Below are 19865 nucleotides of genomic sequence, written 5' to 3' on the forward strand. Positions count from 1 at the left end.
ATTCATCCCTGTGATATTTGCTACGAAAGTACTTGCTATTCTCAATTTCCATGCAATTTGATCACCATACTCGTCAAAACCCCCAATCACTATTTTTCGCAGAGCAACATCATGCAATATTTCAGCGTATTTCACAATCCAAGTATTACTTTTCGGCATAGGCAGGGTTATGGGGTAGCACTGCCCCCCAAATTTGTCTGAACTTTTTTGTTTTATTAACGTTAGCAAATATTGAATTCAAAAGATCTTTTTTGCTTTACTTTATGATTAAGTTCTGTGCTTAAATTGACGAATTAATGTCTTCAGATCATGTATCTGGACTATAATACTTATTTTAAATTCTTGAATGTATAAGAATTTCTGTACTGCATTTGAGGAATGGAAGCACTGTAATGTGTCTTTTGTAACATCCTGTACTCACGTGTTAGAAATCTGCAGGTTGGAGAAATATGAATACCCGGTAACATATTGCACAACAATGCAGAAAAAAGAAACGTGATCCCAATAAATGTGTAACCTTAAAGACGAGTTTAAATAAAATCATTCTGTGGTATTAGACTAAAGGGGGATCTCATTTTTTTTTTTTGTGCAGATGGAATTTTGTTCTCCAGATGAACACACAAGTTAAATTATACGTGAAGGTGTACAAAAATCAAAATAATACTTGCAGTTGATGTGTTTTATTTGTGTAGAAATTTTTTTCCAATAAGGGTTCCAAGTTTATTTTAATTTATCTCCAAATTCATTTTATGACTTATCTCTGTTTACCCAAAGAACACAGAATTAGAGTTTACATTTCTTATGATATCTACAAGAAAGCTTAATATAAAAAGGTTTCTGTTAGCACTGTTACATAGTTTTATTGATGTATATGTGTTTCTGTACGAAAGAGAAAAAGAGATTGTTTTAAATTATGCCCTACTATAATTTATAGTAGATCTAAAGTTCAAGCCCTATACTATTAAATGAGAACGGGGTAAATAACCCCATAACTGCCAAGCATTTACTACGGGAACATAAAGAAAACAAGCGAAGATGGACTACCACTCTGTTGTAGCCTATGCTGATGCTGCTGTTTCTGCTGCTAGCACTAGCACTGGCACTGCTATTCTGCTAGTAATGGTGCTGCTAGCGCTGGTGCTGATGGTGGTGGTTGTAGTAGTAGTAATAGTACTTGGACTTCTAGCCTGGAATTACCTTCACTGTCTTAGAAATTTTCATATATTAGCTTCCTTCTCTTCGGACGACAATAACTTGTACCAGAAAACCCAGCTAAATTTTTGTCTAATGTGCTTCCAAAATCATTTGTTGCAGCTTTTGTGTTAGAAGATTCCGGCATACTTCCATCAACAATGTCATCTCATTATCATCATTACATCTTTTTTTTCTAATACCCCTTTAGTAAGTAGCATTTTACTACCAAGATTATTAAAAAAAGCATCATGCTCGTCGTCCGATTTATCACTGTCTTTATCTGTATCATGGGAAACTTCTGGATGGGTCACATAAATATTAGACTCGCACTAGTATTATTTTAATTTTCAAGTTTCACTCACGACGAGACTGAAAATAAAAGAATGAAATGGACACTATTTACATACTTTAAAGAATACTACAGGAGTGCACACGGCATGTTGTCCTATTTTTAGGATGGCACATTATTTCACCTTATACCTAGCAACATATAAGAAAATTTTATTGTTGTTATATACCACATGAAAACTAAAGTATCGAGCTCATTATGTGAAAATAAAAATCTGATTTCTGTATCACCGTTACAGAGTAACTAAGAATGATCTTACCTACGGTGCATCACAAAATACGGTTTTCCTGACATCTTGTCAAAAATTAGCTGGTATGAACAAATGTTCTCGCGGAATTCAAACACTGGCAACATTATAATATAATATGATAATTTAACTTCTAAACAATGCATCCAACTGTATTAAACAAGAAAATGTTTCATAGGAATCAGTATTTTACGAAAGTCCTATTTTTAAGACGCTATGCAGTAATGGGTTCAAATGATGTCTTGCATCAATGTAATCTATCTATCTATCTATCTATCTATCTATCTATCTATCTATCTATCTATCTATCTATCTATCTATCTATCTATCTATCTATCTATCTATCTATCTAGTCGACCTCATTGGCGAGTTGGTATAGCGCTGGCCTTCTATGCCCAAGGTTGTGGGTTCGATCCCGGGCCAGGTCGATGGCATTTAAGTGCGCTTAAATGCGACAGGCTCATATCAGTAGATTTAGAGGCATGTAAAACTCTTGCAGGGCAAAATTCCGGCACATGCGGCGACGCTGATATAACCTCTGCAGTTGCGAGCGTCGTTAAATAAAACATAACATTTAAAAACATCTATCTATCTATCTATCTATCTATCTATCTATCTATCTATCTATCTATCTATCTATCTATCTATCTATCTATCTATCTATCTATCTATCTACCTATCTACCTACCTACCTACCTACCTACCTACCTACCTACCTACCTACCTACCTATATATCTATCTATCTATCTATCTATCTATCTATCTATCTATCTATCTATCTATCTATCTATCTATCTATCTATCTATCTATCTATCTATCCATCTATCCATCTATCCATCTATCCATCTATCCATGTATCCATCTATCCATGTATCTATCTATCTATCTATCTATCTATCTATCTATCTATCTATCTATCTATCTATCTATCTATCTATCTATCTATCTATCTATCTATCTATCTATCTATCTATCTATCTATCTATCTATCTATCTATCTATCTATCTATCTATCTATCTATCTGTCCATCTATCTATTTATGTATCTATTTATTTATTCGAATGACAGGTACATACACAACTTATCTTTTACCTAAACACAACTTCAGGATTAAAACAATTAACTTAATACAACTTAAAATTAAATCTAATGAAGGAACTGAACAAAATCCTTAAAGAACTAAAAATTAAGAACTAAACAGAGGCATGAGGCTTCTCGCTTCCCAGTATCTGGCACATTCAGTCAGTGATTTTAGAGCTGGACAGCATTGGAGATGATCCCTATTCATCGCTTCTTGAAGGTCACAAAGGGTACAGGTTGGATGCTGATAAATACCGAAACGGTGGAGACGCTGTGCCAAGCAGGCATGACCAGTTGCAAGGCGGAAATGCGCGACTGCCAATCTTCTTGGTCCGTTAGGTATTGATAGAAAGTCCCTTCTCCAGTGTTTGCCATATGTTCTTTCTGCAATCTCATGGGAGTGTATTTTGCATCAATGTAGGCGGGTGTGAATCACAAGCTGACGAGAATTTCAAAAACAGTGTCCACACATATCGCAGCTGGTAAGTGCCGATGTTGTAAAACACTTTCGCACAATTCTAATTCGAATGGCTTTAGCTTGTGTGTATTAGTACATGTCTGTCAATGCTACCTAAATTGACAGACACTTTCCACACTCCTCGCATTTGAATAGCTTTCGCCAGTGTGTTTAAGTGTTCCATTCATGCAAATCATTTTCCACACTTCACATAATAATATTAATGGTATAAATATCTGAATGTCGCTTTAATCCCTTCGGGCCTAATGTTCATTATAGTGTACATTGTTTCTTTTTTTCCATTTTGGAATGTCTTCGATACTAGATATTTTTAAATATTTTGAAAAATTCAATGTGATAGAATTGGAGAATATTATTTTTGAAAAATTTCTATACATGAATTAAAAATAAAATTAAAAATTTGGTGCCCCAGGGATCATAATTGCTCCCAAATTTTGACCCCTGAAGTCAACACCTGTGGAGTAACGGTTAGCGCGTCTAGTCGCGAAACCAGGTGGCCCGGCTTCGATTCCCGGTCAGGGCAAGTTACCTGGTTGAGGTTTTTTTCGGGGTTTTCCCTCGACCTAATATGAACAAATGCTTGGTAACTTTCGGTGCTGGACCCCGGATTCATTTCACCGGCATTATCACCTTCATCTCATTCAGACGCTAAATAACCTAAGCTGTTGATAAAGCGCCGTAAAATAATCTAATTAAAAAAAAAATGACTCCTAAAGACTTGATTTGGGAATTTTCGATCCGCAGAATGAATATGTGACCAGTTTTTTTTTTTTTCAATTTTTTTTTATATAAATTCAGTTCTGAAGGGGTTAAGGGATTAAGTACAGCTTACAGAGTAAAATTTTGATATTATTCAACATTTTTTTCTCCACTACTATATCTTGTACAATAATGAAATTTAGTATGTGTAAAACACTGTCCTGCTATATGAAAAAAAGACGATAAAAAAATTTCCATTTTTTTTATCAAAATTCATTTCACTGTGTAGTGATGAAACGTTTCCTACATAACTAAAAAACTATGCAACATTCTGTGATGAAATTTTTTGTGTGTATTTATGCATGTCATATCTACAATATGATACAAGATCACTTCTCTACCTTTGTTAGATTGTTAGATAAAAAATAAATTCATTTAAAAGAATGGTCAAATATCAGTCTTTTCTTCTAACACAAAGTAATATATATGTATATATATATATATATATATATATATATATATATACAGGGTGTTTCAAAAATACGGGGCATAATTTCAGGTATGTACTTCCCACATGTAGACAATCAAAATAGTTCATTACAACATGTGTCCGGAAATGATTCATTTCCGAGTTATGGCCTTCACAACATTGAAATTCACTGGAACGTTTTTCTTTCCGCAGATCGTTGTCATTACAGAAGATGTTCAAAATGTCCACCTCCTACTTGAATACAGACCTCACATCGATGTCTCATTGACCTGCGAACACGATCCCAAACTCCAGGAGTATTGCGTATGTCCTCAGAACATGCCACAATTCGATTCCGAAGGGATTCCAAATCAGGCACCGGAGACGAATAAACCAATGATTTTAAATGGCCCCACAAGTAGAAACGAAGAGGGTTCAGATCAGGTGAGCGTGGAGGCCAAGCAATTGGGGCACCTCTACCTATCCATCGATCAGAAAACCTTCGATTCAAGTACCGGCGAGCCGTACGACTGAAGTGTGCAGGAGCGCCATCATGCAAGAAGTGAATGTGTTGACGATTGATCAGTGGAGTGTCTTCTAAAACATGAGGTATGGTGTCTTCCAGGAAGTTTGTGTACGCCTGCCCCGTAAGTCTGTTTACAAGTACATGGGGTCCAACTAATCGATCACCAATGATACCGACCCACATGTTGAGGGAGAACCGCACCTGGTGATGAGATGGAACAGTTGCATGCCCATACATGCTGATTGTGGAAATTTGTTACGCCATCTCGTGTGAACTGTGCTTCATCCGTAAATAATACTAAGGCAGGAAAGTTCGGATTTACACCACACTGCTGCAAGAACCATTGACAGAACCTAACTCGTGCAGGGTAATCTGCTGGTGACAGGGCCTGTACACGTTGCAAATGATAAGGATACTATTGATACTCTTTCGTCTCCAGACAGTCGTATGAGGAACATTGACTTGCAACGCTACCCTTCGTGTGCTGATAGAAGGAATCATGTTCACAGCCTCCAGAATCTCCTCCTGTATTTCTGGAGTTGTAGATCTTGGTCGTCCCCTTCCCAAACCAGGAGAGTTAAATTTTCCATACTCGCACAGACGGTAATGGAGACGTACAAATGTCTTCCGATCTGGACATTGTCGCTATGGGTACCTCTCCTGGTACAAACGACGAGCCAGCGCAGCATTGCCGTCCGCCTTACCGTACATGAAGTGTATCTCTGCCAGCTCTTGATTTGAATACATGTCGCACAGTCTAACGCCTACACAACACTGAATGTAACCTTCGCCTCAGAATGAACTATCAGAGTGCCCTCTTAATGTCTCCTTTGACGGAAACGACCTGCAGAAAGAAAAACGTTCCGGTGAATTTCAATGTTGTGAAGGCCATAACTCGGAAATAAAGCATTTCCGGACACATGTTGTAATGAACTATTTTGATTGTCTACATGTGGGAAATACATACCTGAAATTATGCCCCGTATTTTTGAAACATCCTGTATATTATTTATTAAGGAATGTAGTTGAAAGAGCGTACTGTAAACTTGCGATTCAGCAATAAAAAAAAGGGAGAGAACATGAAAAAGTTAACAAGGTTATGAATTATGAGAGAAACGCTTGATCACTGCACAGTGAATTGCCACCGTTTTGAATTCTGAAAAAATATATATATATATATATATATATATATATATATATATATATATATATATATACTGGGTGCGTCAGAAAGAACGGATGGATTTCACAGGGCAAGAAAATTGTAAGGATTCATCAAATCAAAAATTTATTGTTATCAGCATATTCACCAATACATGCAGTTTATTTATGGAAAACAACATAATCCATATGATGTCCTTGGCTTTCAATACAGGCATCGAGGCGTTTTCTGAAGTTCGCCATCACTTTCAGTCATAGCTGGTGGAATTGCCACGATTTCTTCACGAATCGCCGTCTTCAGTTCATCCGGTATATGTGATCGATGTTTACAAACTTACGCCTTCAAAAGGTCCCAAAGAAAGAAGTTGCTGGGCGTGAGATCTTACTGTAGCCTCGGACAATCTCAGTGCAATAGCATGTTTGCGGGCTGATCTTTGAGGTGGCCAGAAAAACCTAGTGTCTGTCTCCACATTTGCAGGTGTACACGTGCTGCGTCTTCGTTCAGGTGATTTCTTCTTTAATGTTGAACCTGTGTTACGAAATGAAGCCACCCACCGGAAAATTGTATTCCGTGTTGGAATCGTAGCGTGAAATCCGATGTCGAAATGAGTCCTGAGTGGCGATCACAGACTCTTCATTTTTCAAAAATGTCTTTACGATAAAAGCACGTTGTATGTCAGACCAACACCATGTTCTCAACTGAAACTGCATTCTCTGGCTGACGCAACAGTCGTGGTCCCCCTCACTATATCCCTCCTCTAGCTCCATATCGATAATTTGAAATCCATCCGTTCTTTCTGACGCACCCTTTATATTTTGTTTTAATCGTAAATATATATATATATATATATATTTTCATACAGCAGAAGAACAGTGTTTTGCACATACCTATTTTCAATTTTGTACAAGATCCAGTAATGGAGAGGAAAAAATATTAAATATTTCCAGACATTTTACTGCTGTAAGCTGTACCTAGCTGGTCAAATCACAAAATCACTATATTTTCCCACAGTTAAAGTTAGACTAACTGTAAAGAATTATTAACCATCTTACATATCCACGCAATTTATGACTGGACACGGAAAATTTAATTCATATTTTGAACGTTTCAAAATTAACAACCCAAATGGCTCTTCATGTCCCTGTGAACACACCACACAAACAGTCGACCACCTTTTATTTCAGTGCCCACTACAAGAACACAAGAGATACCGGCTAGAAACCCACCTTAGTATGTGCGATACAACTTTCTCACCACCAATTACAAAAGTTCTTCTGAAGCAATGTTGCATAAAGGAATTTCACATATTTATTACAGGTGTATTTAAGACCTTGTAGAAATAACAGTATTTAGTAACAGTGTCCTATTTATTCTTTTGCAGCCAAATTTGTAACTTTTAAACGTATGGTTATTATGTTGAAGTGTATGTGTTGTAGAGGATGCTTGATTTGTTGTGTATGTGAGTCATAGTTATGGGATGCTTGATTGTGTTTGTGTGACTATTGTGTATTAATTTATGATGTATGTTAGGGAAAGTTGCTTAATTGTGTTATAGAGTACCGCTATAAGAAATATTTTGTTTATGTGTTGTAACTGTTCTCTGTATGTCTCAATTGATGACTGATGTTTGATTTGCAATCGCAATGTTTAAATTACGGATTCTTTAGGTTTTATTTCCATTGTGTAAGCTAATTTATTTTACTTTTCAATTTGTTTTATGCTTAGGCCTATTTTTTGTGTAAAGCTATAGCCCTAGCATACATATGTAAAATAGGGGTACCCCCCATTAGAGATACAATAATAATAATAAGCTGTACCTAACCCCTTAAATGTCCCAATTCTGAGAAAAACTTTCCACTCTCTTCGCGCTTGAATGGCCTTTCGCCAGTTTGTATGCGTGCATGATTACAAAACTTCACGATTCTGAGAAACTGTCAACACACTTAAAATTTGAATGGACTTCCGTCTCTCTGTACATATGCATGTTTGTTTAAATCTCCAGATTCTAAGATATACTATCCACATACCTCACACTTGAATGCCCCTTCGCCTATGTGTGAGTGCGACCATGTCTGTTTAATGTTGCAGATTGTGTGAAACACTTTCCACACACCTGACATTTGAATGGCTTTTCGCCCGTGTGTATGCGTGCATGATGGTATAAATTTGACGATACTGAAAAACACTTTCCACACACCTCACATTTGAATGGCCTTTCACCTCTGTGAATACGTGCATGTTTCTTTAAATCTCCCGCTGCTAAGAAACACTTTCCACACTCCTCACATTTGAATGGCCTTTCGCCTCTGTGTATGCGTGCATGTTTCTTTAAATCTCCCGATTCTAAGAAAGTCTTTCCACATTCCTGGCATTTGTATGCCCTTTCGCCTGTGTGTATGCGAGCATGTCTGATAAATTTTGCCGATGCTGAGAAACACTTTCCACACACCTCACATTTGAATGGACTCTCGTCTGTGTGTATGCGGGCATGTATTTTTAAATTTGATGATGAGAAGAACTTTCCACATATATTGCATCTGAACGACTTTTTTATGGTGTGTATACGAAAATGAAGTGACAGAGATTGCGGTGTTACAAAAACCTCATTGCATATATTACACTTTATAGACTTATGGCTGACGTCATTAGTGTATGGAAAGTCTGGACTGTTGCTACCACGTGTCAATTTTTCTCCATGACAATCAATGCCGGGGCACTCTTGTGGCACACACTGTTCAACATTATTTACAATGCTGAAAAGAATATAAAAGTTTATCAGACTCCACAATAATCAATATGATGAGGTATAAATATAACAAATATTACATTACACACACATATATATCCAATTACTTCCTCTCTTGCTGATCAATTTCAGCAGATATAGCAATTTTAATTTCAATTATAAAAAAAATGTGCTTTTATTTTCGATACGTAACAGCCATTACTGTAGAAAAGGGTAAAAAATTCGGTTCCTACTTTTAAAGATTTAGGATCAAAAGTGCAGAAGAATCTCTGTGCATATGCAAAGAGAATGAGACTGTTGAACATTTGATTTTTCACTGTCCAGTGTTCGAAAGGAAAAGACACTTTTTAAGATATCATATCTCGGACTGCAATTTAAATTACTGCACACCCCTTTACCATTTTCTTAAAAAAAATGTTGTTACAAACAATTCACAGAGTTTATACACCACATCCACGCAAGACTGTAGCTATTAATTGTATGTAAATTAATGATGTTATAAAATCCTAATGCACTATGTAAAACAAGGTGTCTATCTTTGGGACATAATAATAGTAATAACAACAATAACTATGTTTGTATTATAGATTTTACTATTATTCAGTATTTGATGACAGGTATATAGTTTGTAACCATAAGTAATTTTGTTTTTATTTTTTTTTACTATCGCAAACCAACTATATAATAGGTGTTTTATTTGTAACTAAGCCAATTCTGTGCATTATCTCATTCCTATTGCTTAAAATTATGTATAAAATGACAAATTAATGTAATAATCTTGCAATTTCTCTACACCTTCGATTATAATTTCTAATTTTATTTCATTTTGTTTTAACTGAAAGTAATTATTGCATAACGTATTTATTATTGTTTACTGTCTCTTAATTAGTGTATTTATATTGTAACTATGACTCAGACCTACTATTAATTCTTTAAAATTGTGTATTATCACTACATAATGTATTTCACATGTAACAAACTACAACCCTAATATACCAAAGGTAAAATAGGGTTTCAATATTTGGATAACAATAATAATAATAAAGGGTAAAGCCTTGATTTTGAGTAGTCATCTTTTATTTCTAGTTTAACGACTAAGATAACAAATCAAGGCTTAGAAACAAGGTTGTCCGCTATCTCCTTGTTTATTTAATATATATATAAATGCACTTATTAAGGACTGGGAAATTGATTTGGCCACACATTTTATGATCGATAACAAACCCCGCTCTACGCAGATGATGTAATTATATTAGCTAACACCGAAGACAACTTACAAATGGCAATTCATAGGTTATATCAAAAACAAAAGAGTACAATTTAGAAATTTCTATACACAAATCAAAAACCATGGCCTTTATTGGTAAAAATTTTATAAGAACTAAAATAGTTATCAATAACTCTGGAGTAGAGCATGTAAATGCTTTTATTTATCTTGGCTGTAATCTCTCCTATATTCATTCTCGAGATATAGATAATAAATTAGCCAAATTTCAACAACTGCTAAGAACAATTAGAAATACACTGTTTAACAAGATCCGGCAAGACATAATTTTGAAATTCTACAAAACAATGGCCATTCCAACTATGCTATATGGATCAGAAACTTGGACTCTAACAACTAGTCAACTGAAAAGAATAGAAGCAGCTGAGATGAGATTACTAAGACCATTAGCAGGCTACACTCTCTATGACCATAAATATAATGAAGACATCCGACAAGAACTAAATATCGCAGCCATTACAGAGACAATCCACAAGTATCGGAGCAACTGGCATGAGCATGTTCTACGGATGTCAAATGATAGACTACCGAGGAGATTATTAAATTACAGACCCCTTGGATACCGAGATCGTGGACGCCTGAAGAAGCAATGGAGAGACCAGCTTTTCACCTGAGATGGAACAGGCCAAATGGCCTAAACCCTGATAGCTATTGATGATGATGATGACGATGATCTTTTATTTCTTAATCATTTATAAAATTGGAATAATCTAATATCAAAAGTACAGATATATTTTTTCATCAATAGTATTACTAAAAATATCAAATAATAACTCAAGCCAATAAACGTTTTTGTTGCTGTCTTTGTTTTTAGACATGTTGTTGTTGTGGTTATTTGGGGCGATGATACTGAAAATGACAGGGCCAACTCAAATTTGTTGGGTATTGTTGAATTTATACAGGGACATCGTTTTATTTTTACTTCAATTTTTATTGTACCTGAGTTTTTAATGTACTTCACTCCCACTCCTTCTAGTAGCAAACTTCCACACACAACCAAAGCCGCAAATGCAGTTAAAGTCGTCTTACGGTCATAGTAAACAGTACAGAGTGAGTGCATATAGTATGTTCCAGAAATATGATCGCATTTTTCAGTGAAGAAAGAGCATTCATTCACTATTGAATCATATTTTCACACAGGTAGTGCGATTGTTTAGTTACGTCGCATCCCGGTTTCCCCCACCCGTTTCTGCTGGTTCCTCTGTAAAGGCTATAGTGGCTGGGCTGTCTTAACTCTTTTCTGAAAAAGTCTGCTGTTAGAAATTGGACTCCTACGTAATATTATACAACTATTTAAAATAATTTAAATAAAAGGGCCTCGTTAAGTAATTTTCACGTGATTTCCCCCTTTCTAAGACCCTCCTACTTAACCATATGGACGTACAGTAGATAGCATCTCTAAGTAAATTTATCTACGGGGATCGGGTAGAAGTAAAGATTGAATTGATAGTACATAAGGTACTATGTTATAGAGTAGGTACAGAATTATTTGAATTGGTGCAGGATTATGGCTCCCCCATGTCGCCTGATTTGAGTGCTTTGCATCATTTCTTTGGGGTTACTGTGAAACAGTTGTATTTGCTAAACATCCTACAACAAAAGAAGAATTAAATAATTACATTCAAGAAACCATACACTCAATTTCAGAAGATATGCTTCAAAACGTTTTTGATAATATACACAAAAAAACTGAAGTCCGTATCGAAATGAACGACCACCATTTTCAATAATTTGTTTAAATATCCATATTTTGATCATTTTTTAAATTTTAATGCACTGTAAATATTGTATTTTTTAGTCGGTTGTTTAACGATGCTGATTCAACTATTAGGCTATTTAGCGTCGATGAGATTTGTGATAGCGAGATGGTATTTGGCGAGATGAGGCTGAGGATTCGCCATAGATTACCTGGCATTCACCTTACGCTTGGGGAAAACCTCGGAGAAACCCAACCAGGTAATCAGCCCAAGCGGGGATCGAAACCACGCCCGAGTCCAACTTCAGACCTGCAGGCAAGCACCTTAACTGACTGAGCCATGCTGGTGGCTAAATATTGTATGTTAATGTGCTGTAGACAGTATACTACACATTGCATAATAAATACGTCTGATTGGATAGTTCAGTTAGTGACTAAAAACATTTACTCTTAATACTGTATTGCATTTTTATTAAATAAAAACCCGAAGAAAATCATCAAACTCAAAATCTTAATATTTCCTAGTTTACGTAAATGTATGGACTACTTTTCTTCCCTCCTATATATAGTAAAGTTATTTGTATTGTAGTTTACACTAGTGTCGTCAAACTTCGGTCGTGGAAGGGCGTAGCAAGCAGTTTTTCCGTTTCTCAATCGTTAATCCAAAGGTAGAGTCAGGTTAATATTGGAAATGTTAGTACAAACAAAATGACGGCCCTAATATATCAATTACGCTATACAATACATTATAATTCTGATTTGTTACCTGAACAGTATTAACTTCTAGATGGTTATCACTGTTTTGAAAACGACATAAAATTTAGATTTCGTCTTTTTCCTTTACTGTTTTCACTGTAAGAAAAATCCTAATGTAAACATAAGCACATTGCCGTCATATCCGTGATTGGCTCCCAGTCGAAACACTCACATGACGCAGGAGAATATAGTTCGTATTTGGAAACCACAATCTTGTATTGTATGGAAATAAAAAATTGAATTCTAATTGTTAAATACAATGAAACATATAACTTCACTCATATGTAAAACGCTATGTAAAAGAAAAGCTACTTTTATATTTTGTTATTTACTATGAACGCGGATGAATACCAACAGTAATACCGAGGTAGTCTGTTCTTGTAACAAGCTGGCGTCACTTGAGCTCGTAGTTGTTCACGTAAGCACGTGGTACTGAAGTATGGCTTCTGTATCCTCAGTGTGTGTGGTTATTAAACATAAGAGTGGAAACCCTCTGAAAAGCGGAGAAAAACGAATAGTCTTAAATGTATATAATAAGTTAAGTGAGTTTTAATTACAGTAATTATAAAGTAAATGTTTCCTAAGCAAACGAATGCATAGTAGTGAGGTTAGGCCTACTTGACGAGTAACGGGAAATGTTTAACATGAAACAGAATGTACAACAGTAGGCGGGAACACGTACTGAGAATCTATGGCGCCAAACAGTGGCCAATGAAGATTCACTTCAGTCACGTGCTATTGTTTACATTAGGATTTTTCTTACAGCGAAAAGATTATAGTTTGTTTTTTTTCGTGCATACTAAGTAATATGTTTACGCGCTTCCAAGTGTAATTTTATACCCGATACTGGATTCTGAAATGTAAGTACTTAATTATATCACAGTTACAAACGTACTGGAGGTGTGCATAATTATATTGAAACTCATGTCCTCTCATTTTTGGAGATCGAGAATCGCAAAGACAGACTACTTCACAACGGCCGTGCTTGAATCATCGCGACAATTTTTTCTAGATAAGTGGGGAGTACACACTCAAAGAAACTAGGAAACCTACCTCAGAGTCTGTGAGTACAGCATATTACGTTATTTGTGTCAGGTTTGGAGATCAAGATAAGTCATGGTGATCTAATATGGTATGTAAAACTGGTACACAGCATTTGCGCCAGTGGATAAATGGAAAGAGAAATACCAAGGCCAATTACTTTAATGTTATATCATAGGCAACAATCGAAATAATCATGCTAAGGTGTCACATCCTGATCTAACTTCAACTATGAGATCTGTGCCGCACTCGAAACTGGTTCCTATTCCATCTTTCCATGAGATACCGCAGTTCTCAGTAGATAAATCTTTTACTAATTACTACTAATTATGGTTTATTTAACGACGCTCGCAATTGCATAGGTTATATCAGCGTCGCCAGAGTGCCGGAATTTTGTCCCGCAGGAGTTCTTTTACATGCCAGTAAATCTACTAACGTGAGCCTGTCGCATTTAAAAACACTTAAATGCCAACGACCTTGGCCAGGATCGAACCCGCAACCTCGAGCATAGAAGGCCAGCGCTACACCAACTATGCTACCGAGGGTGGCTAAATCTTTTATGTATGTATGTGTAATGTATCACTAGGTAAAGAAAGTGGGGACAGCGACAATGATTTTGAAATTTTACATTGTGAATGATTTTACCAGAACTAGTTCAGTGGTCATAACATATCCATTTCATAATATTTCGTTAATACATCAAAGTACATCCCTCTTAATTTGATATACAACATAAATTCCCTACATTCGAAAGTTTAATTTACTAAAGAAGATAAAATAGAAACTGAACAGTAAAAAAGCTACAGTAGAATTTGATAATGCAATCAAAATCGGAGATGATATTTTCAAAAATAAATTTCACGCACATTGGACTCAAAAGATAAAGGCTTGTAACAATAAACAACAAAAACATATATGTTGCTGACAATCTAAACCAGTTTCCAATAGAATAGATCTTATGACTTGTAATCAGTTCTCAAAAGCGACTGGAACTACACACTGTTCTCGGTTTTCATTCAGAAAATGACCAAGTCCCTTCCTTTTGTTTATCATTTAAGACCTTGTTCACCTGATTCATAATAAAAGCACAGCTAGTTAAGATACATTTGCCTGCATTTCATATTATGAAAACCTAAAAGGGAACACAACCTATTAATGCAGTGAAGTATGAGCAGAGAGACGAAAAGAGCCATCTAGCTGCCACTGCCAAAGTAATGCAACCTGTAAGTACAGAAGTACAGAACAGCAAAACTTGTCGTAAGTCCCGCAGCACAAGAAGAAGTCAAATAGCACAATGCATAAGGATTGCAGCCGCAGTAGAAATGTTGCCAATCAAAGTAGTGATGTGATCATACCTTACAAGAGATCATGGTTCTCCGTCAGCAGAATAATAAAGCAGCAGATATAGTAGGAGTTGTAGTGTCTACTTGTCATGATAGTGATAACTTTAGTGAATCTTATGTTATTTCAGAACCAAGATTTATTGAGGCGTTAATAAGAATAACTGTATTAACACAGTAGACAAAGAACACCATCATAAATTATAAAATTTATTTCCTACGTCGCCATTAAATGAAGTTCTGAAAGAATGAAAGAAGCAGAGAGAACAGTATACTTACTTCTCAGTCAACATTTCATCCTCTTCTGAAGATACTTCCACTTTCTGTTCCTGCTGAACTCCGTCCACGTCCAACAAATCTTCCTGGAAAAGTGAGTAAGTAATGAAGAGAACTTTAACTGAGCATACAGGTCATTCTATTCCTATGTCAGACACCTGACTATTCTAACCTAGTGGATCCAATTTAACTTTTCGGTACGGTTGTAATGACTTTTACACATAATCCATTTGGTTTCCCCGAACTGCACTGATTTACGTCCTTCATACATCATTATTAAATTCAGGATATTTGCTTGTGTCGTGTATAAATGGACGGTAATATGCAACAACCGGCTATGCGACATTGTTAGTTTCGAGAAAAACGCGTTAGAAGATTTTGAAACATTTTTAATCCTGGAGCTATATAGCCTATATAATTCTTGCGGACTTGATAACCACACATAGGCCTATAATAATGTTTCATGTACTGATTCATACTATGTGCATAAAAGTGAGTTATACGCATTATTATAGACGATATTTCGATCTTGCACTTAGTCGAAACAGAAACGATCACGTTATAGTTACGCATCAATTGGTTAAGCGCCAAAATACGGCGCTTAGATTGTTCATGCATATTACTGTGTCACATTTTGATGCACATCAGTCATTTAAGAATCAAGGAAGGGTGTGTATATGGTAGATGCATTATACTTAGGCATATAAAGAATAAATTATATAATGCCCAAATACATTTTAATAGTGGAATAAGCTTTATATGAAGTAACTGAAACAATAATACTGGTAGGACATCAATGTGAACAATTTTACAGTAACAAATTTTTGACAGGCATAAAAATTAAATATTTTACGATATATCTTCCGAAACTTCTACACCATATTCTAACGACTGTAAACTATATTTTTCTGCACTTTTACTAAACAAAACAACATAATCGTAATGGAATGTATTACTATCAGTTTTAAACAGGATGCGAATTAAGATTTCTGATGGGGGGTGGGGGGATAGAGTCCTAGATAGAGAATAGCATACATAAAATTATTATTATCCTCATTCAATACGGCTCAACACTTCGTCACACTGAGTTGCTTGTCTTGCATCTTGATCACAATAATAATAATTATATGCGTGTACAGGCTTAAGATAAGATGTGTAATTTCTAAGTTATTGATTGTTGTCAGCTTGCCGGTGATGATAATACAGAAATATTATTCTCTTTGCTTACTTTAATCTTTATAAAGTAATATACTCGTATTAAAATAATTCTATTTTGTGAGGGGGGGGGGGATAGAAGTTATCCTTGGCAAGGATGATAATATCAATTTGAGAGAAGGATAACTTTCCAACAGGGGGGGAATCCCCTCCCCCATCCTCCCCATTAATTCGCACCCTAGTTTTGAATAACACGAAATCATACATCAGTGACATTTTCAGTGAGGCAGCAATTGGGCTATTCTCCGTAAGTAATTTTAATCAATCCACTTTGCGCTAAATGCGATGTTAGTATGTGTACCACTCGCAACCCATTAGCTCTTAATGTCTTATTGCATTCATCCAGCCACGGGTATTGTATTGGTGTGTCATTTGAGGACCTTGACCCTCGCAGTGTTTATCACGCTCTGCAACATCAGCTTTTGTTTAGAGTATGGGAAAGAACATACTGAATTAAAAAGTATGAGAAATTAAATGTTGTTTGTACGTACTACTTCCAAGGAAAATGAGTGAACATAAAGTGTAGACTACTAAATATGATTTTTTTGTAATTATCTTCCGTTACAGAACGTATAAATCTCTTAAGTAATCTTAAGAAATGCCAGTATTATCTTTTGTCTTTATCATGGCCCTGTTCCAACCACAAAAGTGAAAAAAAATGATCTGATTACAATATCAAGTTTTCTTCTTCTTGGTCATGGTTACTTTGAATTCTACCATGGCCTAATAACAGAATAAAGAAAACAAAAAGGATTCTTGCGTGTGTAATATTGATTTTTATTTTATTTTATTGGGTTATTTTACGACGCTGTATCAACATCTAGGTCATTTAGCGTCTGAATGAAATGAAGGTAATAATGCTGGTGAAATGAGTCCAGGATCCAGGACCGAAAGTTACCCAGCATTTGCTCGTATTGGATTGAGGGAAAACCTCGGAAAAAACCTCAACCAGGTAACTTGCCCCGACCGGGATTCGAACCCAGACGGCCAGACGCGCTGACCGTTACTCCACAGATGTGGACTGTAATATTGATATTGTATGCCTAAACACATATCTAAGTTGTGTAATTTGTTTCAAGTTCTTATGATATAAATTTGTCATCATCATCATCATCATCATCATCATCATCATCATCATCATCATTATTATTATTATTATTATTATTATTATTATTATTATTATTATTATTATTATTATTATTTAATTTACTCAAATGTAACAATCACAAAGAATTTACCAGGAAATATGGACAGTGTTTAAGTTTCTTTGCTTTACAACGTTGTTTTTCTGGACTAACATATAACAATTTTGTACTGTAAATGTTCGAAAAGTTATGTTATTTGGAAGATGAAGGCAATACATAAGGGAGAGTGGGGGAATTGTGCGCACTTTAGCAAGAATCGGTCTTGTGATGATCTCATAATAGGTAACATACAAGCAGTTATGAATAAGGCTGCCTTAGTAACTCTACTTTCGATGTGTAGAAACATATTTAATGAAAAATTAAATTTATTGGACTATAATTGAGAATTACAGAAATATACATGTGCGCACATTTGCCTGCCGTAAGGGGTAATCAAGTGCATGGGTTGGGAAATTGTGCGCATCAAATCATCATAAAAGAAAGTGAATTGGCTGAAATTTACATTATGTATTATTATTAGAATATTATAATGTTAGTTACAATTATAGAAAAAAATGCAATGCTACTAAAATCCTACGATTATATTCAAATTTTCAATTTTTTAAATATTCATTTTGTAGACAAACAAAAATCACACATATAATCTTTAGGTGTCTTTACTCCAGTGCACTCCGCGTGATTCCAAGAGACATACACAACACATCTGTACCACAATTCCATGTCTTTAACTATTTCTCCACAGATATTGCACGATATATTGGCTTGTTTGGAAGAACTAGGTAAGTTTATTAATGATTTCAACGCCACATTGTCAATTTCACCAAAATCACTGTCACTATTGTCATCGCAAATCCTGGAAATGTCTGATGCTTCAGATGACTCTGGTGTTTCCTGTCTCTTATTCTTAGTCTTCTTTTTATCTTTGCAGTTGTTTTTCCCATCCTCTGACAGCTCAGCTACACATCTTCGAACAGTTTTCCAGTTTTCTTTTTCAACTCATTCCGTTCTTTTCTTTTAAATTTTCATTTTTTTTCTTTCTTTCAGCTTCTTCTAGCTTTCGTTTCACTGGCGTACTAGTTAATATCTCTGAATGTTGAGAAATTCTTTTAGCATTTGGATTGCTTTTTGGTTTAGGAATTGGGGAAATTTGGAAAAAGGCATTTGTTTTGGTTGCTGATGGTTCAGGATCTTGAGAGAGAGATTGTGGTTGCTCATCTGTTGGGGATCCACTTTGACTGTCTGGAGACTGAGGAGACGGCGCAGAATGAGAGGTTTCAGGGTCAGGAGTACCTTCAACTACTAGCTGTCTAATCTCGTTGGCTTGAGCAAAATCAGTTTCGTTGAATTTCTCAGGATTCAGTGGGAATATTCCAGCAGAGGAAAAACCTGAAACTGCCTTCTCCATTGTGGCAACTTTCATGAATGCTTTGTTTAGGAGCTCTGCCAAGTCATACTCAGTTATTCTCTGATGCCCTGTAGTAGTTAGGTGTAAGTCATATTCCCTATAGAGTGCACTCTTTAGCGGACTGAAGAAGGTCAAATCAAGAGGCTGAAGGTGATCTGATGTATGTGGAGGAAGGGAAAGCATATGGATGAAATTATTCTCGCAGAAGTTGTATGCTTCAATGGAGATATGGTTAGCATGGTTATCCAGAACAAGGAGAATAGGATCTGTTGCTGTTGGTTTTGCATGCTTCTGTAAGTGTTGATCTAAATGAGGGGTTGGAAAGCAATGGTGGATTGTTAATGTTTAGGTGAGGGGTTTGGACTTTTTCCATTGCTGGTTGTCACAATCAAAAAATTAAGACACAACGTTTCGAAGGGTGGTTCTCCCTTCGTCTTCAGGTGGAAGGAAGGAGAGAAGAGAAAAAACCTATTGTTGGGATCGTTACGTACAGCTATTCTGTATAACTGATCGTCGATTCCTGGCTTCGGTGGAGATTATAATTAAGAAAGACCCGAAGTCATTTGCAGTATGTTGGCACTAAAACCAAACGGAATAAAGAAGATGGGCGTGAAGTGGCTAAAAAAAATTGATGAAAGACACAGAAAAGGAGGAGGTGGGGAACTGAAAAAATGAACAAGTGTTATGATACCGCGATAAAAATAATAGAAAAATAAAAAAATAAAAAAACTAGTAACAAAGGACAAAATAAAA

The 19865-nt window shown here is 35.7% G+C and overlaps 1 protein-coding gene across 5 annotated transcripts in view; it reads right to left on the minus strand.

The window, feature by feature from the left end:
* Positions 1–6320: 6320 nt before the first annotated feature.
* The window catches only part of LOC138691550 (gastrula zinc finger protein XlCGF17.1-like), a 33264-nt gene continuing 19719 nt past the window's right edge, over positions 6321–19865 (minus strand). For 4 of the 5 annotated variants that reach the window (XM_069813606.1, XM_069813602.1, XM_069813604.1 and 1 more), the window contains 2 exons: positions 15351–15433; positions 6321–8960 (listed from right to left, as the gene is read on the minus strand). In XM_069813606.1, coding sequence (XP_069669707.1) covers positions 8258–8960; positions 15351–15433 — 786 coding nt within the window. In that variant the 3' untranslated portion in view covers positions 6321–8257. Of the gene's footprint in view, positions 8961–10191; positions 13184–15350; positions 15434–19865 lie in introns of those variants that run through there. The other variant, XM_069813607.1, reaches the window with a different exon arrangement.

This window comes from Periplaneta americana, chromosome 16 (assembly GCF_040183065.1).
Source record: "Periplaneta americana isolate PAMFEO1 chromosome 16, P.americana_PAMFEO1_priV1, whole genome shotgun sequence".
NCBI lineage: Eukaryota > Metazoa > Arthropoda > Insecta > Blattodea > Blattidae > Periplaneta > Periplaneta americana.